The 26,038-nt window shown below is 40.8% G+C and overlaps 1 protein-coding gene across 2 annotated transcripts in view; it reads right to left on the bottom strand.

Moving 5' to 3' along the window:
• Window positions 1–26,038, bottom strand: part of thada (THADA armadillo repeat containing) — a 135,652-nt gene that overhangs the window by 12,201 nt on the left and 97,413 nt on the right. For both annotated transcript variants that reach the window (XM_034681583.1, XM_034681584.1), the window contains exons 32-36: window positions 25,156–25,535; window positions 11,523–11,647; window positions 7,563–7,635; window positions 7,097–7,247; window positions 6,876–6,998 (exon numbers count right to left, since the gene is read on the bottom strand). In XM_034681583.1, coding sequence (XP_034537474.1) covers window positions 6,876–6,998; window positions 7,097–7,247; window positions 7,563–7,635; window positions 11,523–11,647; window positions 25,156–25,535 — 852 coding nt within the window. The remainder of the gene's footprint in view (window positions 1–6,875; window positions 6,999–7,096; window positions 7,248–7,562; window positions 7,636–11,522; window positions 11,648–25,155; window positions 25,536–26,038) is intronic.

The raw sequence follows: 26,038 nt of genomic DNA, 5'->3' as shown, positions 1-26,038 counted from the left end.
TAAGAAAAGTTTTAGGAAAAAGACTTATTTGTCTCCTTTAGTAGCATGAGGTGATATTATTGATAAACAAATATTTATATTTGATAAATCTGGACAGAGAAAGGCCAGCCTTCATTTCCTGTTTTCACTCTTTATTCTGGGCTGATTATCTCCTGGGGGAAGAGAGCAGTGACAGTTCCATCATCTAACTTCAGAATATAAAGCTTAATTAAATTATTCCCTGTTGTCTAACTGGCTGGTAGATATTATTGGTTAACTACACAGCTGGGTTAAATACTTGATTGTGATTGGTCAGTACTCTCTAACAATGATCTGTTATTTCTTGATAACAGACAACTGTTGATAGAGATGTGGCTCTTATCACAGGCTTTGGAGGTCTTACTGAAAACAGACTAGGAAAGAGCAGGAGAGACATTAGACACGAAACCTAGAGGCTGATTTTAATGATGTCAACGACTCCGACAGTGATGAGGCAGAAAAACTCTCAGATGCCGATTCATGTGTGCCTGTTCACCTTGAGTTACTCCCCCATCAGTGGAAGTGTTCAGTTTAACAGCTAAGTTAGCTCAGTTTAAGAAGGCTACAGATGAACCTTTCATGATCTGGTTCTGATAACTAACACCAGTTGAGTTTGCATTTTTTTTTTCTTTTCTAAGCATCGTGTGGGAGAGGGGTGAATGGGGGAGGGGGGTTGTTTTGTATTTAACCCGTCTCTGTTCCCACATCCCTGCCTGTCCTCCATATCAAAGGAGCAGCAGTCGTCACCTCCATCTGAAGGAGCTCACACCTAGGATACTTGACTCTGCAACTACAGGTCATAAAACACACACACACACACACACACACACACACACACACACACACACACACACACACACACACACACACACACACACACACACACACACACACACACACACACACACACACACACACACTAGACAGACTAGCTGGGGATGGGAAAGACACAAACACATGTTCATGCTTTTTTGAACATAGCAGTCATTTTAAAACCATGTCCTCATAGCAGGAAGTAGATCTGCTGACCTTGGACCTGATGAAGGTCAAAGAGTCAGAGATTTCATTACTTCAGGGTCTCTATGAGGATGAAACAGAACATCACCAGAGCTCCACTCTACTTTTTAAACTCTATGGCAACATATCACACAGCAGAAATATGCCTTCTGCTTTTGAAACCAAACTATATCAGTAGCCTGGTTCTGATTTTACAACAACAGTGAAGCTTCCTGTCGTCACTATGCAGTGTTGCCATGGAGGCATTACCTTCCATGGCATCTGACCTTGAAATTTGAGGGACTCTTTTTTTTTTAGCTGTATAGATAAATCAATTTGATGACCTGATGAAGGCCACAGTTTGAAACCTGTTGGTCTAAGAATAAAGTTGTTCTTTAAACCACAAGTGTCGCTGGAGTTCCTACCCTTTTAGACCCCCTTCCCTTCTCTGTGCACCTTGAAAGAAGGTGAAGTTAAGCCAGAATCCTCGGCTATAACATTTTCAAATTGATAAAATCCCCATCAAATCATTATTTTATTGCTTATCACTTGTTTATTTTTTCAGTTGGTAGAGAAGTGATAAGCAAGATCATGTAAAGAGAGCAGGTTTTTCAGGCAGAGGAATCACTTCAGGGTGAGCAAGACGCCTTTGCTTTGCTATGACATATCCCAGACCTGTTGGTTCTGTATGAGCTGACATTTATGATGAGATCATGGGGCAGAGGTCTTCTGTGTCGCTGTGTGACTGAAAACTAAAGACTCCAGAGTGTTTACTGAGAGGTCTCTGAGATGATCTGCATGAGGAGACGAGGTCTGCTGAGTCAGCGAAGTCCCTTCTTAAATGTGCAGTGATCAGGAAGCTTTTCCTGGTTTTGCCAACATTTTAATTTCTTTTTAATTCTTGAATTAAAGCTTTGTTTTTGAAGTTATGTTTTGTACCTCTCCGTTTCTGCCTGATTCATGATTTTATGACCGGCCTGCTTTATTTTGCTGCCTTGGTCACTAGTTTGGACAAGTGCTATACAGTTACAAGTTATTATTATCTTATATGAGTATAACTATATATGAATGTGTTTGGGTGTCAATACACACTTTCATGCTGCTATAGATTGATTTTCTGCCATACTGAATTTTGATTGTATCTGATACATAATAATGCAATAATAATCCAACTAGGATCCCCTCTCTCTCATATCACTTAACTCTCCCTGTCTCATTAAAGTTACTAACCATAGACCTTCTGGTGTCCCATGGCTCCCTTGTCCCGTAGGTTCCTCTGAGATGCTGCCATAGACGGCCTTCTAGTAGACATGCCAGACTCCTGCTACAACTACTACTATCCATTTCACCACAATCACCTCTCTCTCTTCATCTCCCTCTATCCCTCTCTCCAACCACAACTCGGTTGAAGCAGATTGCTGTCTAAGATGAGTCTGGTTCTGTTCAAGGTTTCCGCCTGTTAAAGGAAGTTTGTCCTTGCCTCTGTAACTTACTAAATACTGCAAAGTTCTCTGCTCATGGTTGATTAAGATGAGATAAGACGGAGGCTTTTCCTGTCTTGATGTTTGGTCTTTGCTAATAATTTAACATCGAGTACGTTCCAGACCTGCTCCGTTTGTAAAAGCGTCTTGAGATAACGTTTGCTGTGATTTGGCGCTATATGAATAAAGATTGATTGATTGATTGATTGACAACATAGAGGCTTATATCTCTCAGATAGTTATCACAAGAAAACATGTGGGGAATTTAACAATAAGCAGCTGCTGTATTGAACTGATACACTGGTCCTTAAAAGGAGGGGAATTTCACTGTTTTGGAGATTAAATACATATTTTTTAGGTTTTTAGATGAAGGTCTGTCCGATTTCTGCTCCGTACTTCAACCAAAATAAGTTGTTAAATGATGTTGTGGTACTCACAGCATTAAAGAACTCAAATAAACAGGAACAACTCTTTACAGAATCAACTTTTAAAGCAGACAAGATAGTTTGATAATCCACTAAACCTTTAACTTGCAAGGAAATATTCACAAACAGCCTCCACTGGTCCATCCACATGTCTCTTATCTATGCTCATTGAGAGTGGAGGCAGAAATCAAAGTCATGGAGAGATCTTACAACTCAGACTAATACAATTAAAACTTGTATTCAAAGCTTCTAGCCACGTGTTGCCTCAGTGGGAATTATTTATTTACGTTGTAAGGACTGAGTTTAGGATGCAGGCAAACAATCACGATGACTTCATCAAATGCTACAGCTCCATGCTTCGTCTGCGCTGTGTGTTCAGTTTTAGAAACATGGCTGAACTTATAGCTTTCAAAGTGAAATGATGACATACTTTGTTGTTTCACAGTCAGTGGGATGTGACTGCTTAGGGTTTTTCTGATGTTTTTCATTTTAAGAGAGGAATTCCTCTTTCCAGGCCAACTCACTTATTTTACACCAGACCAATTTAAACTCTCATTTCTGTTGCTGTGTGTGTGTGTGTGTGTGTGTGTGTGTGTGTGTGTGTGTGTGTGTGTGTGTGTGTGTGTGTGTGTGTGTGTGTGTGTGCGCGCGTGTGTGCATTCCAAGACATGGCTCATGTTAAAATAAAGTTCAGTGAACCTCTTATGATGGACAGAGAGGTTTGGAGCAAAGGGAAGGCACACAGAACAGCAGAGACAAACACTCACACTCTATCACTAGTTTACGGTAAGTGACACACTCTCATGCCTCCCACACACTGACACACACACACCATAAGGAGACAAGGACACCCACTCTGTAATTATGCCTATTGTTGTTCTCTTCCTGCTGGCTGTAGAGGAAAACTCTCCATCATATCTGATTTTCAGCTTACAGCTTATCTGACCCTGTCTGCCCTGAGTACATAAACAAACACACTCACACACACACAGCTTTTAAATAAAATTCTTGTATGAAAACATTTAAAAGTATCCTTAAATTCATATCATTTCACATTATGATAACATTAATTGGAGTATTTTCATGTGTCTTTTATCACCAGAATCTACACAAACCAGGCTTACAGTAAGTCAGTAAACCAAAGTAATTGAAAGAAATATCAATTAAGACATTTCTAAAATCAACATACTTATTCAAAACACTGAACATTTCTGTAGGTTTTCACAAGATTTTGAAATTGCTCAACATTGCTTGTTCACACATGTCCCACAGCCTGAAGTCTACCCTGTTGGTAGTGGTGTTGGTGGTGGGAGTCCTGGGAGGGATAACATGACACGTAAATGCTGCTTTTCAGTTTGACAACTGCATCTACGCTACTGCCATCTTGAAGAGGACACAGTTAAGACCATAAAAACGCACACTTTTGTGCAACTTTTGTATGTATCAGTGATAAATATGGCAGTGTTACATGACAGAATACCTTACATATCACATACATTGCATCAAAGTAATATACTATTATATATAAAATATTTAGATCTAATGTAACATAAGTGATTATGTTCTATTTTTATTTTAGATCTACTCAAATAGAAGTTTGTAAACAAAGACCCCCGACTGAAACCATATCAGAGGGTTGAATTTGCTCCCTGCTCTTCAAGATCATTAACATGCTCAACCTTTACAGGGATGTTTGGATTTCCTTTCACAATAAATAAAAGTCATTTTAAGTGTTTAAGTAAATCTTAGTGCTTAACACTCTTGCAGCTGGGTATTCCCTCATCATGAGCGATTATGTCTGCACAGTCTGTTGAGGGGCTGTTTTTCTGCCTCGTGTTGTCTTAGGAGATACCATCAGTGTCCACAGACACAATAAAGCCTCTCCTGGAGGAAAATACAGGAAGTGAGCGTTGAGAGGACAGGAAGTGGAACTGTGTTTGTTTTCTAAGGAGCAGCTGTCGACCCTCTGAGGCTGTGACATCCACGGGGGGATAACACTACAAGTACTGTGTGTGTGTGTGTGTGTGTGTGTGTGTGTGTGTGTGTGTGTGTGTGTGTGTGTGTGTGTGTGTGTTGACCTGCCATTATACCCTTCTTGAGAAAAGAGTTTTAAGTACACACACACACACACACACACACACACACACACACACACACACACACACACACACACACACACACACACACACACAGAACAAACACTTTTCATTCCAGGAACGCTCCCCGAACCTTCGCACGAAATGATGTCATCACCCCAGTTTACCATCAGCATGTGTTTGTGGTTGTTTTTATGCGTTTCTGTTTATCTGTTTATACATGCATGTTTGCGTGTGTATTTCTGTACATATTCATTATCACTAGTGTGTCACTCTGCTCTGGTATGTTTGCTTTGTTATAAAAGGGGAGGAATAAAATTGGAGTAGTAGAGTCTATGTATAAAGAAGCTAACACGGACACTGACAGGCTCTTTAACAGTGAAATATGGCTACATACACAGATGTAAATATAACCCAAACACATATAATGTTCAGGGGTTATTTCACCTTCATGCTTTTACTACACCTTCAACATTTACATTCAAGTTAAAAAGACATTTTGTTAATTACATTTGGGGGACATTTTCTTATTAAAGAGTCAGAGTGAAGGAAATATATGAAGTCCTTTTAGCCATAGACTGCATTATCATCATTATTTTAACTTTATTTATTCATTTATCTAAAGCATTTCAATTTTGTTTATTCTTATTGATTTTAATTTGGTCTCTAACAATGCAAAACGTCTTGCGTTGCATTTTGTTTTGCATTGTTAAAATCCATCCTCCCTGACGTTCGAAATCTTTGCTATGTAATTTGAACCATGCTTTATTTGTCAAAGAACTTTGTAAACATTTGTTTTTAAAGGTGCTGTATAAATAAAGTTATTATTATTATTATTATTATTATTATTATTTTTTTTTTTTTTATTATTTATTATTATTCCACCTTTACATATTTCATTGGTTTTACAGATTTTTTAAAATTTTATGTTATAGTATTTTTATGATTTCCATCTTCTTTGTTGTTTTCTTCTTTTATTATTTTACCCATTGCTGTTATTGTCTGTCTGTTTGTTCTCTTCGGAAGCACTTTGGGCTGAATGCTTTTACCTTTGTTGTTTTAATTGGTGTCCTGTAGCACTTTAGGATCAGAATGTAAAGTGCATTGTCAATAAAATGTATCATTATTGTATGTATGAAATGCGCTATATAAATAAAGTTGACCTGACTTGAGTTATTAAAGGTGATCATTTATATTTTGTGTTCAAAAGTTATTATGGTGTGACCATAGCAGTATTGATTGTCCACTTGCCACCAATTGCCATTATTTAACAGTTATTTTCCATGTTAATTGTGTGTTACTTTTAATGATTTCTCTTTAGACTGAATCTCTTCATATAATGATTGTTCTTGTAGGTAGTTCAAAACATCCTGTCAACACTTTTGTAGACATCTCTCTCTCTCTTTCTCTTTTCTAATGGGAGTCTATGAGAAAGTACATGTTAGGGGGTGAATTTTTCATTGTAATACTGCCAGTGGCCACCGGGAAAAGACTGGAAACAAGCCTGAATAGAGACATCATATCCAGGCATTAATAACGCAGTCATCATGTTCACTGCTGATGCTTTTTGTTTTTGATTTTTGCCAGGAAAAGTGTGGTATGAGGTGTATTAAATCAGAAAATGAAAAAAAGTGTTTGATAAAATAACCAGATTATTATCATTAAGACATTTTATACTTCATCTTCTGTTTATACTTTTTAAACCTTTTGATTTTTTCCAAATGTAATGTAGTTTGAGTGGATTAACTTGATAAAAAAACAATTGAGTTTAGGATTATTTCTATAAGTATACGTGAGATCAGTGTGTGTGTGTGTGTGTGTGTGTGTGTGTGTGTGTGTGTGTGTGTGTGTGTGTGTACCTGTTTTAAACAGAGCTGCTGGCATATTACAGATGAAGTCGGAGGCTGAGTCTCGGACCTCTTGATCTTCATCCTGCAGCAGCATAAACACACTCATCCAAAGGGAGACAGTGGAGGACAGACCTGCGCACAGACGTATAGATACACAAAGATTTTACAACACTTTTAGAAACAAAGTTCCTGTAAATCTTTCGGTTGATGCTTCGTTAACAGGGACTCACCCAGAGGCAGGTGGGGGCTGCTCAGTACAGATGATGTACAGGTGACCAGAACCTTTGCGGCTGTCAGCTTCACCTCCTCTGGCTGCTCCTCGCTGCAGCATGAGCACACCAGCGTTCCCCACTGAGCCAAACAAGTCACCGCACTAGCACCCTAGATAACATAAAAATGCATTGGTAGCAGATTAATGAAAGCAGTTTCTTTTGCAGCACAGAATGAGGAAAAAGTCTTTTTTGGTATCTAATGCGGTTGATTGATTTAATTGCAGTTGATTCAGCACATTGATTTGTGTCTGAAATTGCTCACAAAGCTTTTGAAAGCACCATGACAATACAATGCACAAGTTATGCATGTCATGGAGTGATTTCCAACATCTCCTGTACATTTATGAGCTTTAAATTCAGAAAAAGGCTGAAACAAACTATTTTGTGTCATGTGAGAGAGTAAGAGAACACACTGAGTGTTTACCTGGGGGTTAGACGTCACCAGTTGAACCACCAGCTGAGAGAGCAGCGTCAGAGCGGCACAGTGGAGCTCCACACTGAAACACAAAATCACAATGACGATTTCAGCTTCAAAATGTCCAAAATGAACTATGTTGATTATCTTTAATGATTGTCATCTTTAATGATTGAGAAGGGATATCTCCTCTCCTTCTCTTCCTCTATTCTGTACCTGGGCAGCTTACACTTAAACTGTCCTCTCTGTATTTTTGACCACTTTACACCACATAATTCTAGTACTTAAATCAAACCTTTTCTATTTTCCATAACAGAGACAAACTTTCAATCACTCTTGAAACAAGGGATCCCTCTGTACTTAGTGCCATTCACCATATTCACACCTCTTTCCTCTGATATTGTCCTCAGGGTTGAAAGCATGGATGCTGTTTTAATGTTGCTCTGCTTTGTTTCAGGTTCTGAATTGCTGAGATTTATGAAATCTGGCAAAATTACTACTTCACAATAAAGGAATTGAAACCATTTGAAATATGTAATGACAGTTACTTAGTATTTCAAATCTATATTATGTTCTATCCTTTTATATCTTCAACATATTGCTATCGTCAGACACAAGCTAATGTTAGCATTCAGCTACTAACCATCTGATATTAGTTAGCTAGTTTGTGGCTAAAGGTTAATGTAACATTTCTCAACATTACTTCAAATAACAGGCAATGAAGACAATGCTAATCTGACTTAAAGACATATTTTCTATCTATATTCTATTACACACCTCTAGTCTCAGACAAAAACTAACACTAGCTAAACTACTTCCATGCTAATACTGGTTAGCTAGAGAGTGGCTGAATGCTGTTTTAACAGCTCGAAATGACTTACAATCTAAGTCAATCTGAACAGTAGAAATGTGTTATAACTATGAGCCTTATTTCAAACAGTTATTCTATCGCACATGGCTGATGTCAGACCAAAGCTAGCATAGACTTCACCTACTTTTCTGTAGCTGATATTGCCGTTAGCTACATAATAGCTAAATGGTTAAAGAATAATTTGCTAGTGAGAAAAATTTTAGAGGAAATGTAAAAACTCTTAGCCAAGGTAGATTGTATGTAGGAACTAGCTTGATGCTAATATTAGCTGTTGTTTGAGGAAGCTAATTTGGTATCAAATCAGGCTTCATATTTGATACCTAATTTGATGGCCAACCCCCACTATCCATTGTATGATCAACTGCCAAGCTATCAAGAAGCATTGAATTAATTAATGAAATTACTTACAGCCTGGCATACAACAGAGCTGCACGTGAGGGCCTTTGAATATGGTGAACCTTTTTTTTTTCTCCATACGTCACTGGCCTGATTTTCACAATATACACGGGACTTCAGCCTGCGGTCGAAACACAGTCAACAATGGGGGGCACAGAACCTTTTAGTTCAGGGTAAAGTAGTTCTGGGGGCTAAAAGACCCCGGAACTCTTGGTCGAAATGAACCTATTCTTCCCTCTTGTTGTCACTCTATGGGCTGAAGGCGTGCTGCTCAGTAATGTTTAGATGCATTTGTTTTCACCAACTTTGTCATTGGTGGCCTAAAAAGTTTCGAGCTTTCATCATGATTTACTTTTTTGTTGATTTTTCATTTCACTATTTAAACTCTTGCTCAATCATAGCCTATGAAGTAGAAGTGTGAAAAAAAAAATCCTCCCTTTGGGTCTCTGTGACAATCATCATCATCACACACACACTTAACTCAGCTGTATTAAATTACAACCCACAAAAGAAGTGTGCTGCTGCTCACCACTGAAGTATGGATCACAATGGGCCGAGTGCCACTCAATCACACAACAGACAAAACCAGCAACACAATCCCTCCCCCCTCTAATCATAACCCGGGCCACTCTGAGTGGAAACTGGATCTGCAGGTCCAGAGATCAGAGTTTTACACCCATGAAAGTCTTTGTAATTTAATCCTAATTCAAGCCTGTTTTCTCTTCCCAGGGTGAGAAAAGTACAGCAGAGACTATAAAGAAGGTGTGTGTGTGTCAACGCATGTCAGAGGGATTAATTACAAAACACACACACACACACACACACACACACACACACACACACACACACACACACACACACACACACACACACACACACACACACACACACACACACACACACACACACACAGAGGTACCAGAGGAGTGTGTGCCAAACAGTTTGTGGTAGGAGGAGTGATGACTCAGAAATAAAGGTTGAGACCTGACAGGTGAAGATATCTGCTGTAGAAAAGAAGTAAAGATGGCAAATATCAGCTTACCTCTCTTATTATTAACCCTTTGAGAGCTCCGATCCTTATTGTACTTTTTTCTTACTTCTGATGACATTTTTAAGTAAATTAAAAATGTTTAAATCCATATCATCAAACTAGGCAAGGCAATGCATACCAACATTAAATTAAATGGTTGTTTTTTTTGTTTATTCATTTTAATTTTATTGTTTTTATTACTATTGTTGCATATATTGTGTTCTTAACCGTAGGAATTTGGGTTGGGTTTGGGGTCGGGCAGGGGGTGGGATCTTTTTCTTGACTTATTCTATTATAGGTTGTTTTTATGAACAGCACTTTGTTTTACGATGTCATTGTATGAAAGGTGCTTTATAAATGAAGTCTGATTGATGATTGATTGATAAAGCATTTTAATTGTGTCATAAGAATTGAGAAGAAGCACAAAAATTCAACTTTTCCTCAAGTTTGGCTCAATAAACACAAGTAACATTCTTATCCAGCACTGAATTCATGGACAAAATATTTAAAACTAAAAGAAAAGTATGGTTCAATTTTATGTATCAAGGATTACACAAAACAAGTATCTTGCAGCCATGGCCGCTTCTTACAGACCACATGTTTTCACTGTCTTACATCACACTGAGTAAACTCCATGACATCAACAAGCATCCATCACGATAAATCAAAACAGAGAAGCCGTATTGTTCTTTTGCAAAAAGACTAGAGATTACATCTATTGTAACTTTTATTTAATATATATTCAAATATGATCATGTAATTCATGGAGTGAGTACATCCATGAACTCATGTCAAAATACGAGCTGTCTCTCGTATCTCTGACAGGCAGCCTGCAGCCGTGTGGGGGCTCTTTGACAGAGAGGGAGGAAAGGGAGGAGGAGGAGGAGGAGGAAAAGTGTGGTTGTATGTTGACCTGTTCATGTCTCCTCATCCATCACAGCTAAAAGCAGCTCCGGGACTGTCTAGCCACTGTTTTGACAGCGGGTTTTCAGGAGAGAGGAAGTGTTTTGAGACACAGTTGTCTCTATTTTCCTGTGTTGAGGTGAAGAGCTGTTAAAGGTTTTTGGTTGATGTTTGCAGCTGTGCATAGAGATCCAAGCAGATGTTGAATATTGTTTTTTAAGACTCAGACAACACTACATAAATGCATGGTTTACATGCATGTAAATATTCATAGAGTCTTCCAGGAATATTCAGCTAATTGGTCTTTTTCTTTGCTGGTCTCCTGACTTTTGGATTGTAATGAAGGTTGCTTTATTCTGAGTTTGGTGCTGCAGGGAGCGCACCCATTGGTTGTTGGCAAAAGTTAAGTCACAATTTAAACCAAGAACAGCGTCACTTTTTAAAACAGGTTTTAATTACCTTGTTGCTTTTTGAGATGAAGGAAGCTTTGTGGATCACTCTGGGGAAAAACTTTGTGATGAAGACACTAAAATGTTTTCAGATTTGTCGACTTAGTTATTAAGTTAAAAGCCTGACATGATGACTCAGGGTCTTGTCCTTCGATTGCTGACTCAAACGGTCGACTTTTAAGAAGAAGCCAAAGCAATAAATGTCAGATCCTTTCACTCAAACAGAGGAAGCACAGGATCACATGACAATTACTTTGGGATGATGAGGAAGATTGTTTTTACACATACATATTTGTGTTAGTTTGTGTGTTGACTCTGACCTGTGAGCAGATCCCTGTGTCAGAGCGAGGAGGTGCACCAACACCTCCTCCTGAGACACAACCCGAGCCCCATCCCTCCACTGAAGTCCACCACTGGAGCTCAACACGGATAGCACATCGAGGACCTGAGGGGAGGGAATGAGATATTAATGTATACATTTCCACAGACACAGACACACACAGAGACACGCACAGAGACACACACAGAGATATACATACACACACACACACACACACACACACACACACACACACACACACACACACACACACACACACACACACACACACACACACACACACACACACACACACACACACACACACACACACACACACACACACACACACACAGAGAGGCCATCCATCATCACAGCTATGGTGTCCTCTCTGCAGTCGGCTGCCCTGATGGTATTTTTACCACACGGGTCAGATCCTCCCTACACACACCCAAACCACGGGCACACAGCTGCCTCTCTCTCCTCTATCACTCTCTCACACATACACACACACACATATGTACACATAAATAGAGAGTGTATTCAACAATACAAGTACAGACATGATTTATACTTTCTCATTTTCCAATGCATGATCAGCTTCTGGGTTGATGTCAGTTAAAGATTTGGCATTTAACATTTTTGCCGCTGTTTACTTTAATAACTTTGTGTCAAAGCATCCATTCATCATATTTTGGCGATATGTTAGACAGCATGTTAAGTAAAACATTTCACAGACTGATCAGCTTCAAGTCATCAAAGCTGGCACTGAGGGTCTGTCCAAAACATTCTGACTTAGAAGTATCCTGAGTTAGTTGGAGTAGTAATAAAACAATAAATAGTATGAAGCATTCTACATTCTTATCATTTCCTTATGATAAATCAACACATGTTCAGATACATGCGTCATTTTCTTCTATTAATCAAGCCTCAGGTTTCACTTGAAGTAGCTCAGCAGGTGAATTCAAGCATCTCTTTCCCTAGCAGTGTTTAAAGCTCCTCCCTGACCTCCATAATGGTCTTTAAACAGATTTATCTCAGACACAAACACAGATTGAAAATTATTAGTTGGCTTGATAATTCTATAATTTTGCTGGTTAAATGATATATACGTTATATACGTTCACATTGTGGGCTAAACAAGTCTCTGTTTCGTGTCAGGGTCTTGTCTCACTCAAGCGGCAACCTCCAGTGTTGAGATATGAAGCCCATGAAGAGGTGCTAAAAACTGTAGTTCATCGAGTGTCTGATTGAGGCTGGCTGCAGAAACACTGGTAACCACATACACACCCATTCAAAAAGACCATCTTTGCAGTAATAATAAACTTGTTTACAGCCTGGTTCAAAAAATGGATTAGGTCTTAATAGCTAATTTCTCTATCCGCACAAACTGTACGGGGGTTGCATTTTTTATAACTCTGTATTTTTGAATATATTACATTTACGAGTCTTGCCTAGATAAAGACATGGCGGAATTGATTGACAGGCAAGCACCCTGTAGCTGTTAGCAAAAAGGCCCGCCTCTCTACCTCGCACTAGCTCAAACAAAGTTAGCTTGCGTTCAGCATTTCCAATATTGCTCCCGCCAATGATTGGCTTCAAAACAGCGCTTCAGGAACAGGTAGGTGATGTCACAAATTCAACATCCATGTTTTATTTATACAGTTTATTATCTCACCCTGTCAGAATTCTATTCCCTATAATCCTCCACTAGCCATACATTATCTCTCATGAAATTCCCTCTCTCATTAAGCTTTAGTCGTTCTGATAGCCATACCCGTGATTGTCCAGGTTCCTAGGAAGGAAGAACTGTAAGAGAACATCTTTAATTTAGGCATCAATATGATCTTGTCGCTCCACTCAGCATCCTGCGGCTTCAGCTCCTAAAACTCATGTTCTTCACCCTCTCTCTCACACCATCTCCCCCTCCTCTCACGCTGTTTTCTTTGCCTGGTCTCACTCCTCCAGAGGGCAAGCTGTTGGTCGAGTCAGAGGAGGAGAAGGAAAAGCCCCCCATTTAAAACACATCGAGCCGAGAACACATGTTAACATTCCTGCTGCATTTCTCTCTGATTATTATTTCTCTGAGGACCAGAGCTGCTGTCGTTGAGCTTTTAAATAAAGTCTGCTCTATATGATCTGTGCGGGCGGAGAGAAGGGCAGGGCAGGCGGGAACATGTAACATTTATTTGTTAACATCTGTGTGTGTGTTTAAGAGTGTATATTTGTGCACATGAGCAGTAAAATGAATCTAGTGAAAATCTTAGTTGCTGTTCTGTTGTTGTTACTGATTTTGGTTGGTGAATAATTGGTCATCATTAAGCTGGAAAAACAAATAACTGGTGTATATTTTAAGTAAGTATCACGTGTATTCATGGTTTGACACTTTTCATTTTCATTCACTTTTCATTACATTAGTATTAGTACCTTATACAGAGGGAACAGGCCCTTTACCAAAAAGGCTATTTCTGATTATTCTTCACTATTTAGTTACATAGCCAGTTCGCAGCTTCTACACAAGCTAATGCAACTTGATCAGCCTTAAAGGTGCAGTGTGTAGTAATTAAGAGGAACAGACTTGCTAGAAATTGAATCAAATATTTGTAAGTATGTTTAAATTAGTGTACAATTAAACGGAATGAAAAAACTATTTTTAAAAAACTCTCTTTTTGTTAACTTATAAAGAGTCTTTTCTATGAACATAGGAGCAAGTCCCATTCCAAGGAGGCCGCCATCTTGCACAACCATGTTTCTACCGTAGCACAGAACAGACAAACTAGTAACATACGCATGTTTGTATTTAGTGAAAGGCTGCACGAAATGCAGTGGCTTGAAGACAAAGACGAAGAGAGCTGTTGTTGTTTGTATATTGATAGATGTTTTTTATGGTCATATATCTTTCTAAATGGAGGATCATACTTATTATGAATCACAGGAACTTTTTGTCCTTAAAGGCCACCGTCTCTTCAGGGAGCAGGGAAGCATATCAATCCAAAATCTGAGCGCTAGATATCTCTAAATATTTCCCATGAGGACTTGTGACTATGTAAGCTAGTAAGCTGCAGTGAGCAAAGCTAAAGCTAACTACATCAGCTTAAAGGACTTTGAGATCTCTTAAGGTTGTGATGGAAATGTAGTATTCCCATAGATGCTTTATAGTGAATCAGAAGAGCTGGCTCAGCCCCAGCTCTTTGAACTTTGTTTTGATTGGTCAGCATGGCGGCCATGCGGCCAATCACATGTGAGGATATATGATACAGGTGATGGAGGGGAGGCTGTGTATCCTGGCTACATCTGTTCCTTCAGAGTGAGTCTTCTGGAGGAGTTTGGTTTTGGTTCTGTTTACACGAGTTTGGTTCTGGTTCTGTTTGCTTGAGTTGGTTCTGGTTCTGTTTGCTTGAGTCTGGTTCTGTTTGCTTGAGTTTTGTTCTGGTTCTGGTTCTGTTTAATTGATTTCAGTACTGGTTCGGTTCTGGTTCAGTTCTGGTACGGTTCTGGTTCGGGTGTGGTTTGGTTCTGGTTCGGTTTTGGTTCGGGTCTGGTTCGGTCTGGTTCAGTTCTGGTTGGGTTTGCTCGAGTTAGGTTCTGGTTCTGTTTGCTTGAGTTCTGTTCTAGTTCGATTCTGGTTGGGTTTGCTCGAGTTAGGTTCTGGTTCTGTTTGCTTGAGTTCTGTTCTAGTTCGATTCTGGTTCGGTTCTGTTCTGGTTCTGTTTTGGTTCGGTTCTGGTTCAGTTCTGGTACGGTTCTGGTTCGGTTCTGATTCGGGTCTGGTTCGGTTCTGGTTGGGTTGCTCGAGTAAGGTTCTGGTTCTGTTTGCTTGAGTTTGGTTCTGGTTCGGTTCTGGTTCGGTTCTGGTTCGGTTCTGATTCGGGTCTGGTTCGGTTCTGGTTGGGTTGCTCGAGTAAGGTTCTGGTTCTGTTTGCTTGAGTTCAGTTCTGGTTCGGTTCTGGTTCGGTTCTGGTTCAGTTCTGGTACGGTTCTGGTTCGTTTCTGGTTCGGTTCTGGATTGGGGTAGTTCGGTTCTGGTTAGGTTCTGGTTCGACTCTGGTTCGATTCTGGTTCGGGTCTGGTTCGGTCTGGTTTGGTTCTGGTTGGGTTTGCTCGAGTTAGGTTCTGGTTCTGTTTGCTTGAGTTCCGTTCTAGTTCGGTTCTGGTTCGGTTCTGTTCTGCTTCTGGTACGGTTCGGTTCCGGTTCGGTTCTGGTTCAGTTCTGGTACGATTCTGGTTCAATTCTGGTTCGGGTCTGGTCAGGGTGTATTTCATCTCCTCCTCTCTATTCTTCATGTAATCATGTCTGTATGATAAACAGCAACATGTATCAGCTGTAGATTAACATAACACGCTCTGAATCTCTGTGGAAAAGTAACCAGAGATCGTAGCAGGACCGGAAGCAGGCGGCCGGCTATCAGAGAGACCGCACTGCCCTCAGGCGTTTCGGCGGAGAATTGCTGCGCGACACAGACACACCGACGCACAAGTATGTGGGGCTCATGTCCGCGTCAGCCCCTGCTGCGTAGGGGCGACGCAGAAGTATAAATCAGCCTTAATCCTGAACCTAATCCTGACCCTAACCCTAATCTTAACCCTAACCCTAATCCTAACCCTAATCTTAAACCTAACCCTAACCCTAAACCTAATCCTAACCCTAACTCTAATCCCAACCCTAATCCTAATCCCAACCCAACCCTAAACTTAATCACAACCCAAACCCTAATCCTAACCATAATCACAACCATAACCCCAACCCTAATCCTAACCCTAATCCTAATCCTAACCCTAATCTTAACCCTAACCCTAACCCTAATCCTAAACCTAACCCTAATCCCAGCCCTAACCCTAATCACAACCCTAACCCTAATCACAACCGTAACCCTAACTCTAATCCCAACCCTAACTCTAATCCCAACCCTAACTCTAATCACAACCCTAACCCTAATCACAACCCTAACCCTAATCACAACCCTAACCCTAACTCTAATCCCAACCCTAACCCTAATCACAACCCTAACCCTTATCCTAAGCCTAACTCTAATCACAACCCTAACCCTAATCCCAACCCTAACCCTAACTCTAATCCCAACCCTAACCCTAACTCTAATCCCAACCCTAACCCTTATCCTAACCCTAACTCTAATCACAACCATAACCCTTACTCTAATCCCAACCCTAACCCTAAACTTAATCACAACCCAAACCCTAATCCTAACCATAATCACAACCATAACCCCAACCCTAATCCTAACCCTAATCCTAACCCTAATCTTAACCCTAACACTAATCCTAAACCTAACCCTAATCCCAGCCCTAACCCTAATCACAACCCTAACCCTAATCACAACCGTAACCCTAACTCTAATCCCAACCCTAACTCTAATCCAAACCCTAACTCTAATCCCAACCCTAACCCTAATCACAACCGTAACCCTAACTCTAATCCCAACCCTAACTCTAATCCAAACCCTAACTCTAATCCCAACCCTAACCCTAATCCCAAACCTAACCCTTATCCTGACCCTAATCCCAACCCTAACCCTAATCACAACCCTAACCCTAATCACAACCCCAACCCTAACTCTAATCCCAACCCTAACCCTAATCACAACCCTAACCCTTATTCTAACCCTAACTCTAATCCCAACCCTAACGCTAAACCTAATCACAACCATAACCCTAACCCTAACCCTAATCCTAACCTAACCTACCATAACCCTAACTCTAATCCCAACCCTAACCCTTACCCTAACCCAAATCACAACCATAACCCTAATCACAACCCTAACCCTAACTCTAATCCCAACCCTAACCCTAACCCTAATCCCAACCCTAACCCTAACTCTAATCCCAACCCTAACCCTAATCCTAACCCTTACCCTGACCCTAATCCCAACCCTAACCCTAACTCTAATCCCAACCCTAACCCTAATCCCAACCCTAACCCTTATCCTAACCCTTACCCTGACCCTAATCCCAACCCTAACCCTAACTCTAATCCCAACCCTAACCCTAATCCCAACCCTAACCCTTATCCTAACCCTTACCCTGACCCTAATCCCAACCCTAACCCTAATCCTAATCACAACCCTAACCCTAACCCTTATCACAACCCTAACCCTAATCGTAACCATAAACCTATCCCTATCCCTAACCCCAATCACAATCCTAACCCTATGATCAGGGTAAGAAAAGTTTTGTAACAGAATAAATGCACAAAATTGGGCAATTATAAGTCTTCTCATAAAAACAGTGTACATAAAAGGGTTTTCAACACACAAACCATTAGTTTTTGCAAAGTTAAGGTAAAATATAGGGCTACAAAAGATCCTAAATTAAGAGCCGTTCAGGAGTCGAAAGAGCCGGCTCTTCTTTGGGAGCCGAGTTAAAAGAGCCGGCTCTCTGAAAAGAGCCGAACTTCCCATCACTAAAGCACATGCTTACTACCATTAGCACTCTTAGTTGCCCTTGGAACTATTTGTCTTGTAAAACGTATCAATGTAAATACTTCAGACCTGTACCATAGTGATAAACAGATAACACTTAAATTTGAATAAAGTAAATACCACTTGTATACTTTAAAACAGAGGGTCATATCATTCCTTGTGGACTCAACATGACAGCATTTATACTTTTCAAGTAATTGATCTTAAACGCTTTCAGAAAATTAACAGTAACAAGACTCACATATCCCTTCGAGCCACCAAATGGTATCATAACAATGGTGTATATGCTGTTTTGTAATGACACAGCACAATTTTATAATTTATTAGAAATTTATTCAAATTATTTCACGGACCCCCACGCTATGGTTCGCGGACCCCCAGGGGTCCCAGGACCCCACTTTGAGAACAACTGAGCTAGAGTACGGTAGTTGAGCTCTCAGCCTGCAGAGAAAGTTGTGAGGCACAGACCCCCAAGCTCTCTGCCCGACTCCACTGGTCACACTATAACTTAAATATAAGACTCTTTGAATCAAAAGAGCACTCTACAAGGTTAATGTACCATAAAACATTAACAATATACCCCCGTTTTCTGTGAATGCATGATTATGAAGTGAAGGAGAAAAGATGTGAAAAAAGTTGTCCAGTGTCGCTGTCTTTTCCAGCACAGCGTGCGCTCAACTTTCAATGAATGGGGATGTGTTTTGTTAATAGGGTCAGGTCACACGCAGCCATGTTGGAATAACTTTCCAGGACTATATGTGATTTTCCAGGACATTTTACCTTTTCTCCCATTTTCCAGGTGTTTTCCAGTACTGGAAAACTGGTCAACTGTTTTCTAGGTTTTCCAGGTTTTCCAGGACGCGTGGGAACCCTGATGTTGAGTTCATTTACAGCTGATACATGTTACTGTTTATCATACAGACATGATTACAGGGAGGAATAGAGAGGAGGAGATGAAATACACGGCCGCTTCGATTCGACGTGTAGTTACATTTTGGAGGAGGTGCGCGTCGGCTATGTGCGTAGGCCTCTGCGTAGGTACGGGAGCTACGCTGCGATTTGATGCAGAAGTACAAATCAGGCTTACAGTTCAGAGGATTGAGGCTGAGAAAATATGTCTATCTTCGATAATAGTACAGTTTTGTATATTTCTGTAAGGTAGCACAAAAATACATATTTCAGAGAGAGGAAAACCCTTCACAGTCTGCCCTGAAGTGTGATGCAAAGACATTAGCTCAAGAGAGTTAGCCATTGATTCGATTTCCTGAAAATGTTACTCTGCAAACACACCACTAATTTTGTCCATATTTTTCTTGTAGGTCATTTTTAAGTGTTCTAATGCAATAACAAGTAGAGAAGGGAAACCACAGCAGTCTGGACAAACTGTATTTTTCAGACAATAGTTCACAAAGTCCAATGACTCTTCTCAGCTGCAATGAGGGTGATCAATCACTCAGCTTGGAGTTCCAAGCCTGAGTCATAATTCATTTGGGCGGTCTATGTCTCTGTCTTTATTGCACAACAAAATAACTTCCTTTTTAAATCTCCACTAGTCCCTGGTTGTGTTTTTTGTTCTGTCTGCATCTGTGAGCAGGTTTTCAGCTGGTCTGCATCTCTGCTTTTTCTTTTACAGCCTCTTTAATGAGCTTCTCCCCGTCCTGTGGCACAGTCGGCTGCCCTCATACTCAAATATACAGAGTCACAGGAAAACTTGCAGAGTCAGACACAGATGTGTACCCACTCTCAGAGCTGTAACATGCAAATAAACATTGACGCCCACCCTGCATGAACCCACACACACACACACACACACACACGAACAAATAAAAAGTTACACTTCCTACCGCCTCCTTTGCCTAGTTTCTCCATGAATCTTTCCATAATGACCTTAAGGTGCTACAGTTAGTCCAAAGCACAGATGTATCTATGACAATTAAACACCGACTGCATGTTGAGTTCCTTGAACAAGCCTCTAATGAGTTGATCAACTCCAGCATGGAAAGTTTTATCTTAACACTGCTTGAATGGTAGAGATCTAGAGAAGACGTACTTATTTTTTTGGGGTGATTTTGCATTTTATTGATAGAACAGCTGAAGAGAGAAATGTGGGAAGTAGAGTTTAGGGGAAGACATGCACCAAAAGATCATGGCTGGGAGTTAACTTTCACTAACATGAGCAAAGCCAGAGGCAAACCGATCACACATTGCTTCTGCTTGTTGACACCATAGACCATGAGGTGAGGTAAAACCATTAGCTTCCATTTGCATTGAAGCTCTGTGGCTAAAATGTTAGTTTTGGTTAGCATGCTAAATCGGCAGGCTATGGACATTTTTGTATTGGAGCCTGTTCAGTGATATCAGCAACGGCAGCCATGCAGGCGAGTGAAACTTTTGTTTACCGGCTGCTTAAAATAAACTTAAATCATGTGCGGTGGCGATGATGAGCAGCAGTGATAACACATTTGTGACATTTGCATTGTTTATTTATGTTTTATAACAGGATGATCAGAGTCCATCGCCGTGGAACGCTAGCTGCTGTGGAATCAATGGGCCTCATTCACAAACAGTGTGTACGCACAAATATGTGCTTATACCGTGCGTAAGAACGTTTGAAGCACAAATCTGTGATTCATCAATATATGCTTACTTGAACTTGTTCTTACACTGCGAAGAAAAATAGAACTTCCTCAGACCATGCTTACACACAAATGATGACCAACTTTCTCAGAAAATGTGAACACATACTCTTTTAACTACTGCATGACATGTTTAAACTACTTTCAGTAAAAGAAAAAAGCCTTTAATAGAATTCAATAATAAAAACTGTGAATTGACTAAATGTATTAAATAACCATAAAATTGACTCCTTTTCACCCTTAAGGCTGATTTATACTTCTGCGTCGCCCCTACGCAGCAGGGGCTGACGCGGACATGAGCCCCACATACTTGTGCGTCAATGTGTCCGTGTCGCGCAGCAATTCTCCTCCGAAACGCTTGAGGGCAGTGTGGTCTCTCTGATAGCCTGTTAATCTACAGCTGATACATGTTGCTGTTTATCATGCAGACATGATTACATGAAGAATAGAGAGGAGGAGATGAAATACACGGCCGATGTGTGGCCGATGTCCGGGATCCCGGAAGTGCTGTGAATGCGGGAAAGACAAAGCCGTCGAGCGGACCAATCACAGAGCTTGCGGTCCGCGCCGGCTCTACGCGTAGTTACATTTTGGAGGAGGTGCACGTCAGCTACGTGCGTAGGCCTCTGCGTAGGTACGGGAGCTACGCGGACCTACGGCTTCGGCTACGCCGTTGATTCGACGCAGAAGTATAAATCAGACTTTATCATACTTAGAATATTGAATCTTAAATCAAATACTTAGTTTACAATTAAAAATATGACAATGTACATATTAAAATGTCACATTTGATGTTGATTAAATTGTCGACCACCCCCACCAACAATGCCATTAGCGGAACTGTTGTCAAAACCAAGCGTGCTGGATACAACCCTGGTGGTGAAGCTTTCAGCAGTGTGACTGCCCCCTGGTGGCTGGCTGCAGTATAGGTCAAAAAATCCGTCTCCCCCATTCATTTGAATGGGAGAGCAGTCAAACTTTAAAAATAAATACACGTCATACGAATGTTTCTCATATCCGTATGCTGTGTTGATATGTAGTTATTATTTGACTGTTTTGTTTTCAAGGCCTCTTTTTCCTGAACACTTTCTTCTTCGTTGGTTATTAGAGTTTAAAAAACAGAGTTTTACTTCTGGGTTTCCTTTGATTCACAGCCGCTGTGGAGAGAAACTTCAAAGGACGCTGTGTCCTTTGAAGTTTCTCTCTACAGCGTCTTGTGACGTTACGCTGTAGGGCGGAGCTTATTACAGTGGCTTCACAGGCTCTGGCTGCACAATGGCTGCACCCAGAAGCGGGATTTTTTGGCTTCAGAACTGTACAACGGGAAGAGGCGGAACAATGCTGTCCATTTTTATTTACAGTCTATGGTCAAAACCAGTTGATTAGTTGGAGCCTATTTAAGGATGGCTTGTTGGTGAGCATATTTTATGTTGTATTCTATTTATCTAAAATCTCTATCCTGTTTATGCTGAAATGTTGTTGTTTTTAAGTGACCGGGGATATGGCCATAAAACCTTATGACTCGCGAATCCTGAAACCCCCCAAGAATTGCGCTATAACAACATCTATGCCCACATGCGTCCTGTCTTTGGACACAGCTGGTGGCAAGTTACTCTACGCCCCCGAGAAAGTGTGCAAGATAATTCTTGCGTGCTTCGTTCATTAAGTTAAATGAATGACCATTAGGCGACGGTTGAATATTATCTCTTTATCCCTCATTTCAGGAACATATTCCTGATATGGAGGTGTCTCCAATAATCACAGCCGTTCTTTCATCCTGAGCTGTCAGATCAGGTGTCTTGTGTATCGTTTCTATTCTGCTAGTCTTTTTTTTTTGCGTCCATATTAAATATAACTATTTTTTCTTAACCTTAGCCACGGTGCGAACCTCAGGAGACACAGCATTAACGGCCTCAGTAATTGAAACCCAGGCATCATTTTTTTTTGTCATGGTGACTCCTGCTGATACGCTTCAGAAGAGTGTTGGTTTTCTTGCCTGAACCTCCGTAACAATCAGCTCTATTTCTGCCAAGGTGAAATTCTGTAGTTTTTTTCCATTTGAGGCCATCTTTAGCAACTAAGTTTTTCTCCAACTCAGTGATCTTGTCTTGATGCACCGAACAGATATCCTTATATGGATGGATTGGTGCGTGGTAGTATGATTGCAGGTTGCGGGTGATGAGAACAAAATTGGCGTGTACGCATGTGTCATGAATCTGACAGTGTTTTTGCGTACACGCTTATTTAATGCGCAGAGGAAGCACATTTCTATGCATTTATTAGTGAATGAGGTCCATTGGGAATATTTATTTAAAATTGCATACATAAATCATTTTAGATCAATAAAATAATCTATTATGCAATGTTATTTGCCAACGTGTCTGAATATTAAAGCTGCTGTGAGGAACTTTTGTTTTGTGTCGATTCTGGCGCCCCCCTTGTGGACAAAGTGATACCTCTTATCTCTTGTCCTGTAAATGCAAAAGTAGCGTTTTCAACAAAAGCCTCATCCTGTTGTGTTCAACAGTCAACATTATCAGGCAATGTGATTATTTTCCATGAAAACAGTCAAATAAAGGCTGTTTCTGAAGCAAGATGTCCATCATCTGGTCTAGCACCTACCCCCCCAGGGCAGTATCCGGCATTAAAAATTACAACAGAGGAGGTGTCAGTGTTGCTGCTGATGGACTTGTTTGCTATTGAAGGTTATAAAGAGGCATCAGTATCATTTTTTGTCTGTTTCTCAGCCAGTTCAAAACTCCTCACAGGGCCTTTAAGGTAGTAGCCGGGTAATAAGCTTCATGTGCGGGTCTTGTCTCACCCTGTCGAAATTCTATTTCCCATAACTGCCTGTGAACAATACATTATCCCTTCCATAAAATGCAGCAAGAGGTATTTTATTGTGTTCCAATACACAGAAGATGGTGCTCCAAGCAGCAAGAAGCAGCTGTGCTGTGCAGAGCATGCTGGATGACACTAGAACAGCATTTCTCCCTCAAAAGGTCATATTCATACTTTTAAAGTTACTGGTGCTTTCATATTAAATTTATAAACCTTGTGCAGTGCTGCTTCGATTGAAAAGACTACTCAATTTAAGTGACCAGTTGAGGGGGTTTGGACTCCTGGAGACCTTGTCGAGGGCAGTGAGTCTGTACCTTACAACTACTAAAGTCACTGAAGGCTGAGCTCATCTACTGTATCAGTAACTCACAGGTTTGTAAACTCCACATGGCAAAAACAGATGGGACTAGAAAGAACTGTACAACAGCACAGAAACTGCTGGTTGTAGACTTTTCTGAATGCGATGGAAATTAGAGGAAGACAGTTTAAACCTTTTTCCCCCTTCTGAGAAAACACAGACTATGTCTTTATACTGTGTGATTTATAAGCCAGATTTTACAATAATTTTTCCTTATTTTATACGTCAGTACATCTTACGCCCTGAATGTTTCTAATTACTAAAATATTCAGGTTACTTCCCTCATGTCTGCCTGGACGAAAGATCACAGTTTTCTTCAGGTTGTGGCTGAGCAGCAAATAAACATTTTGTCCTTGGACTTCTCCTGCTCTCACTCTTCCTCCAAGATGCATCACTGCAGTCAGGGCGAGCTGTGGCACCTGGCCCGATGGGTTGGCGTGTCCTTGGCGGTGGGGAGGCTCCACTTAACGGGGCCGACACTTTAAACATTAACTCACTGGCCTGTAAAGCTGCGCCTGGCAAGGAATGCTCCACCAAATGCACACATGCACAAAACTAAAACACACACACACATGAAACACACACCAAGCTGAGTCATGTCAGCTCTGGAAGAGAGTTAACGACAGGACTCACAGAGCAGCTCTGAAACACATTGAAATAAGAGCTTCTGTCTCCAAACAGGAAATAGCATTTTCCCTCCAACGCTTGTTAGAGTGGAAGTCGACTCAACGTCTCAGATGTGAGTGTGTGTGTGTTGGTGTATTTGGCATGTCCCCCTGCTGACGATTAGCCTCTCACGCAAACCTCTGCAAGATGGATTTGAGTGTTTAATCGATTAGCAGCAAACGTCCCTGTGGCTCTGTGAAAAGTACGGTGCCTGACGAGGACTAAAAAGATTCCATTATCAGAAACAGGATGCAAATTCAGCAACGGGAACATTTTTAAAAACAGAGAATAATCTGAATCAAAGAAATTTGCTGCAAATATGATAAGGATGCAAAGTACAAACACAGACCAATTAAAAAAAAGAATGTTTGTGACTTTTTTCAGCTTGTTCTTTAATTAGTAGCTTGTTTCATCTTCTATGATTGTTTTAGACATTTGTACGTGTTTTGGAAAGAGCCTTTTCTAAATATGCTGCCTGTTTTCCTCGAGTGAAAATCTTTTGAGCCATGGCAGCACTTTTATCCTTGTCAGCCAGAGCTGGACTGAAGAGGAGCAGCACATATTAAAGTGGTTTCCTCGTGATGTGTTCACTGGCTGTGAAATGATGCTGCTGTCACACACACCTATAAAACAAAGCCACTCACACACACACAGGCCTCCAAACAAACACTTCCCATTATATGTGTGTGGTCTCACCTTGGCCAGACACTGGGGGTGTGTCTCATGCAGAGCCAGGCTGGTCAGGTTGGACAGGGTGGTCTCGTCCAGCCACTGAGGCCTCTTCCTCTCCTTCTCCTCCTCCTCCTCCTCTTGCAGCCTCTTCAGGACCTCCTGCAGGGTCTCCTCCCTCACCTCATACTCTGAGCAGAGTAGCAGACTTTGTAGGAGCTGGCTTGAGGGCTGAGGACCCCCCCACAGGTCAGGGGTCTCTAGGCTGGCACTGAGGACTAGCTGGGCCAGACTGAGCAGGTACTGGGTGCTGCCTGGACCCCGGGGGGAGGAAGGCGAAGAGGTGACAAGCTCTGAAGCCATGAGGATGGACAGAGCTCCCCGACGCAGATCAGTGGCCTCTGAGTCTGAAAACACAGACAGGATGAGATTTTGAATAAAGTCGCAGAAACCATGAACTGCATAAAATGGGAAGGTAACAGCACTTGTCATGTGAATGCGGCTAATATTACGTTTAACAAGACATTTCTTTTACTAGAAATAAGCAGCACACTTGCTAAGATTTGAGTTTTTGTAGTGTATCTGAAAAAGACTGCAGACTACAAACAGCTGTTAATTTGTTCTCTTCAGGGACACCAGACTCCACTGGCAAAAATAATAATTTCACCTTGCAGAATATGGAGTTACTGGTTTAATTCCTCCTCAATCACTTATTTTGTTTGTTTTAATAATTGTTCTTCCAATGCATTTGTGTGTGAGTACAGCTTAGAATTTAAACATTCCTGATGCAGACTCATCAGATTGTACTCTCTTCTCCCTTGATGTTGTTTATTTCCTGTCTCCTGTTCTCCAGCAACTTATTTTCATGCACCTGCCACCACATACTGCTCAAGTACTGCAGCTCTATCAG

The sequence above is a fragment of the Notolabrus celidotus genome, chromosome 4 (genome assembly GCF_009762535.1).
Source record: "Notolabrus celidotus isolate fNotCel1 chromosome 4, fNotCel1.pri, whole genome shotgun sequence".
Taxonomy (NCBI): Eukaryota; Metazoa; Chordata; class Actinopteri; order Labriformes; family Labridae; genus Notolabrus; species Notolabrus celidotus.
This window is presented reverse-complemented; position numbering and strand designations above follow the sequence as displayed.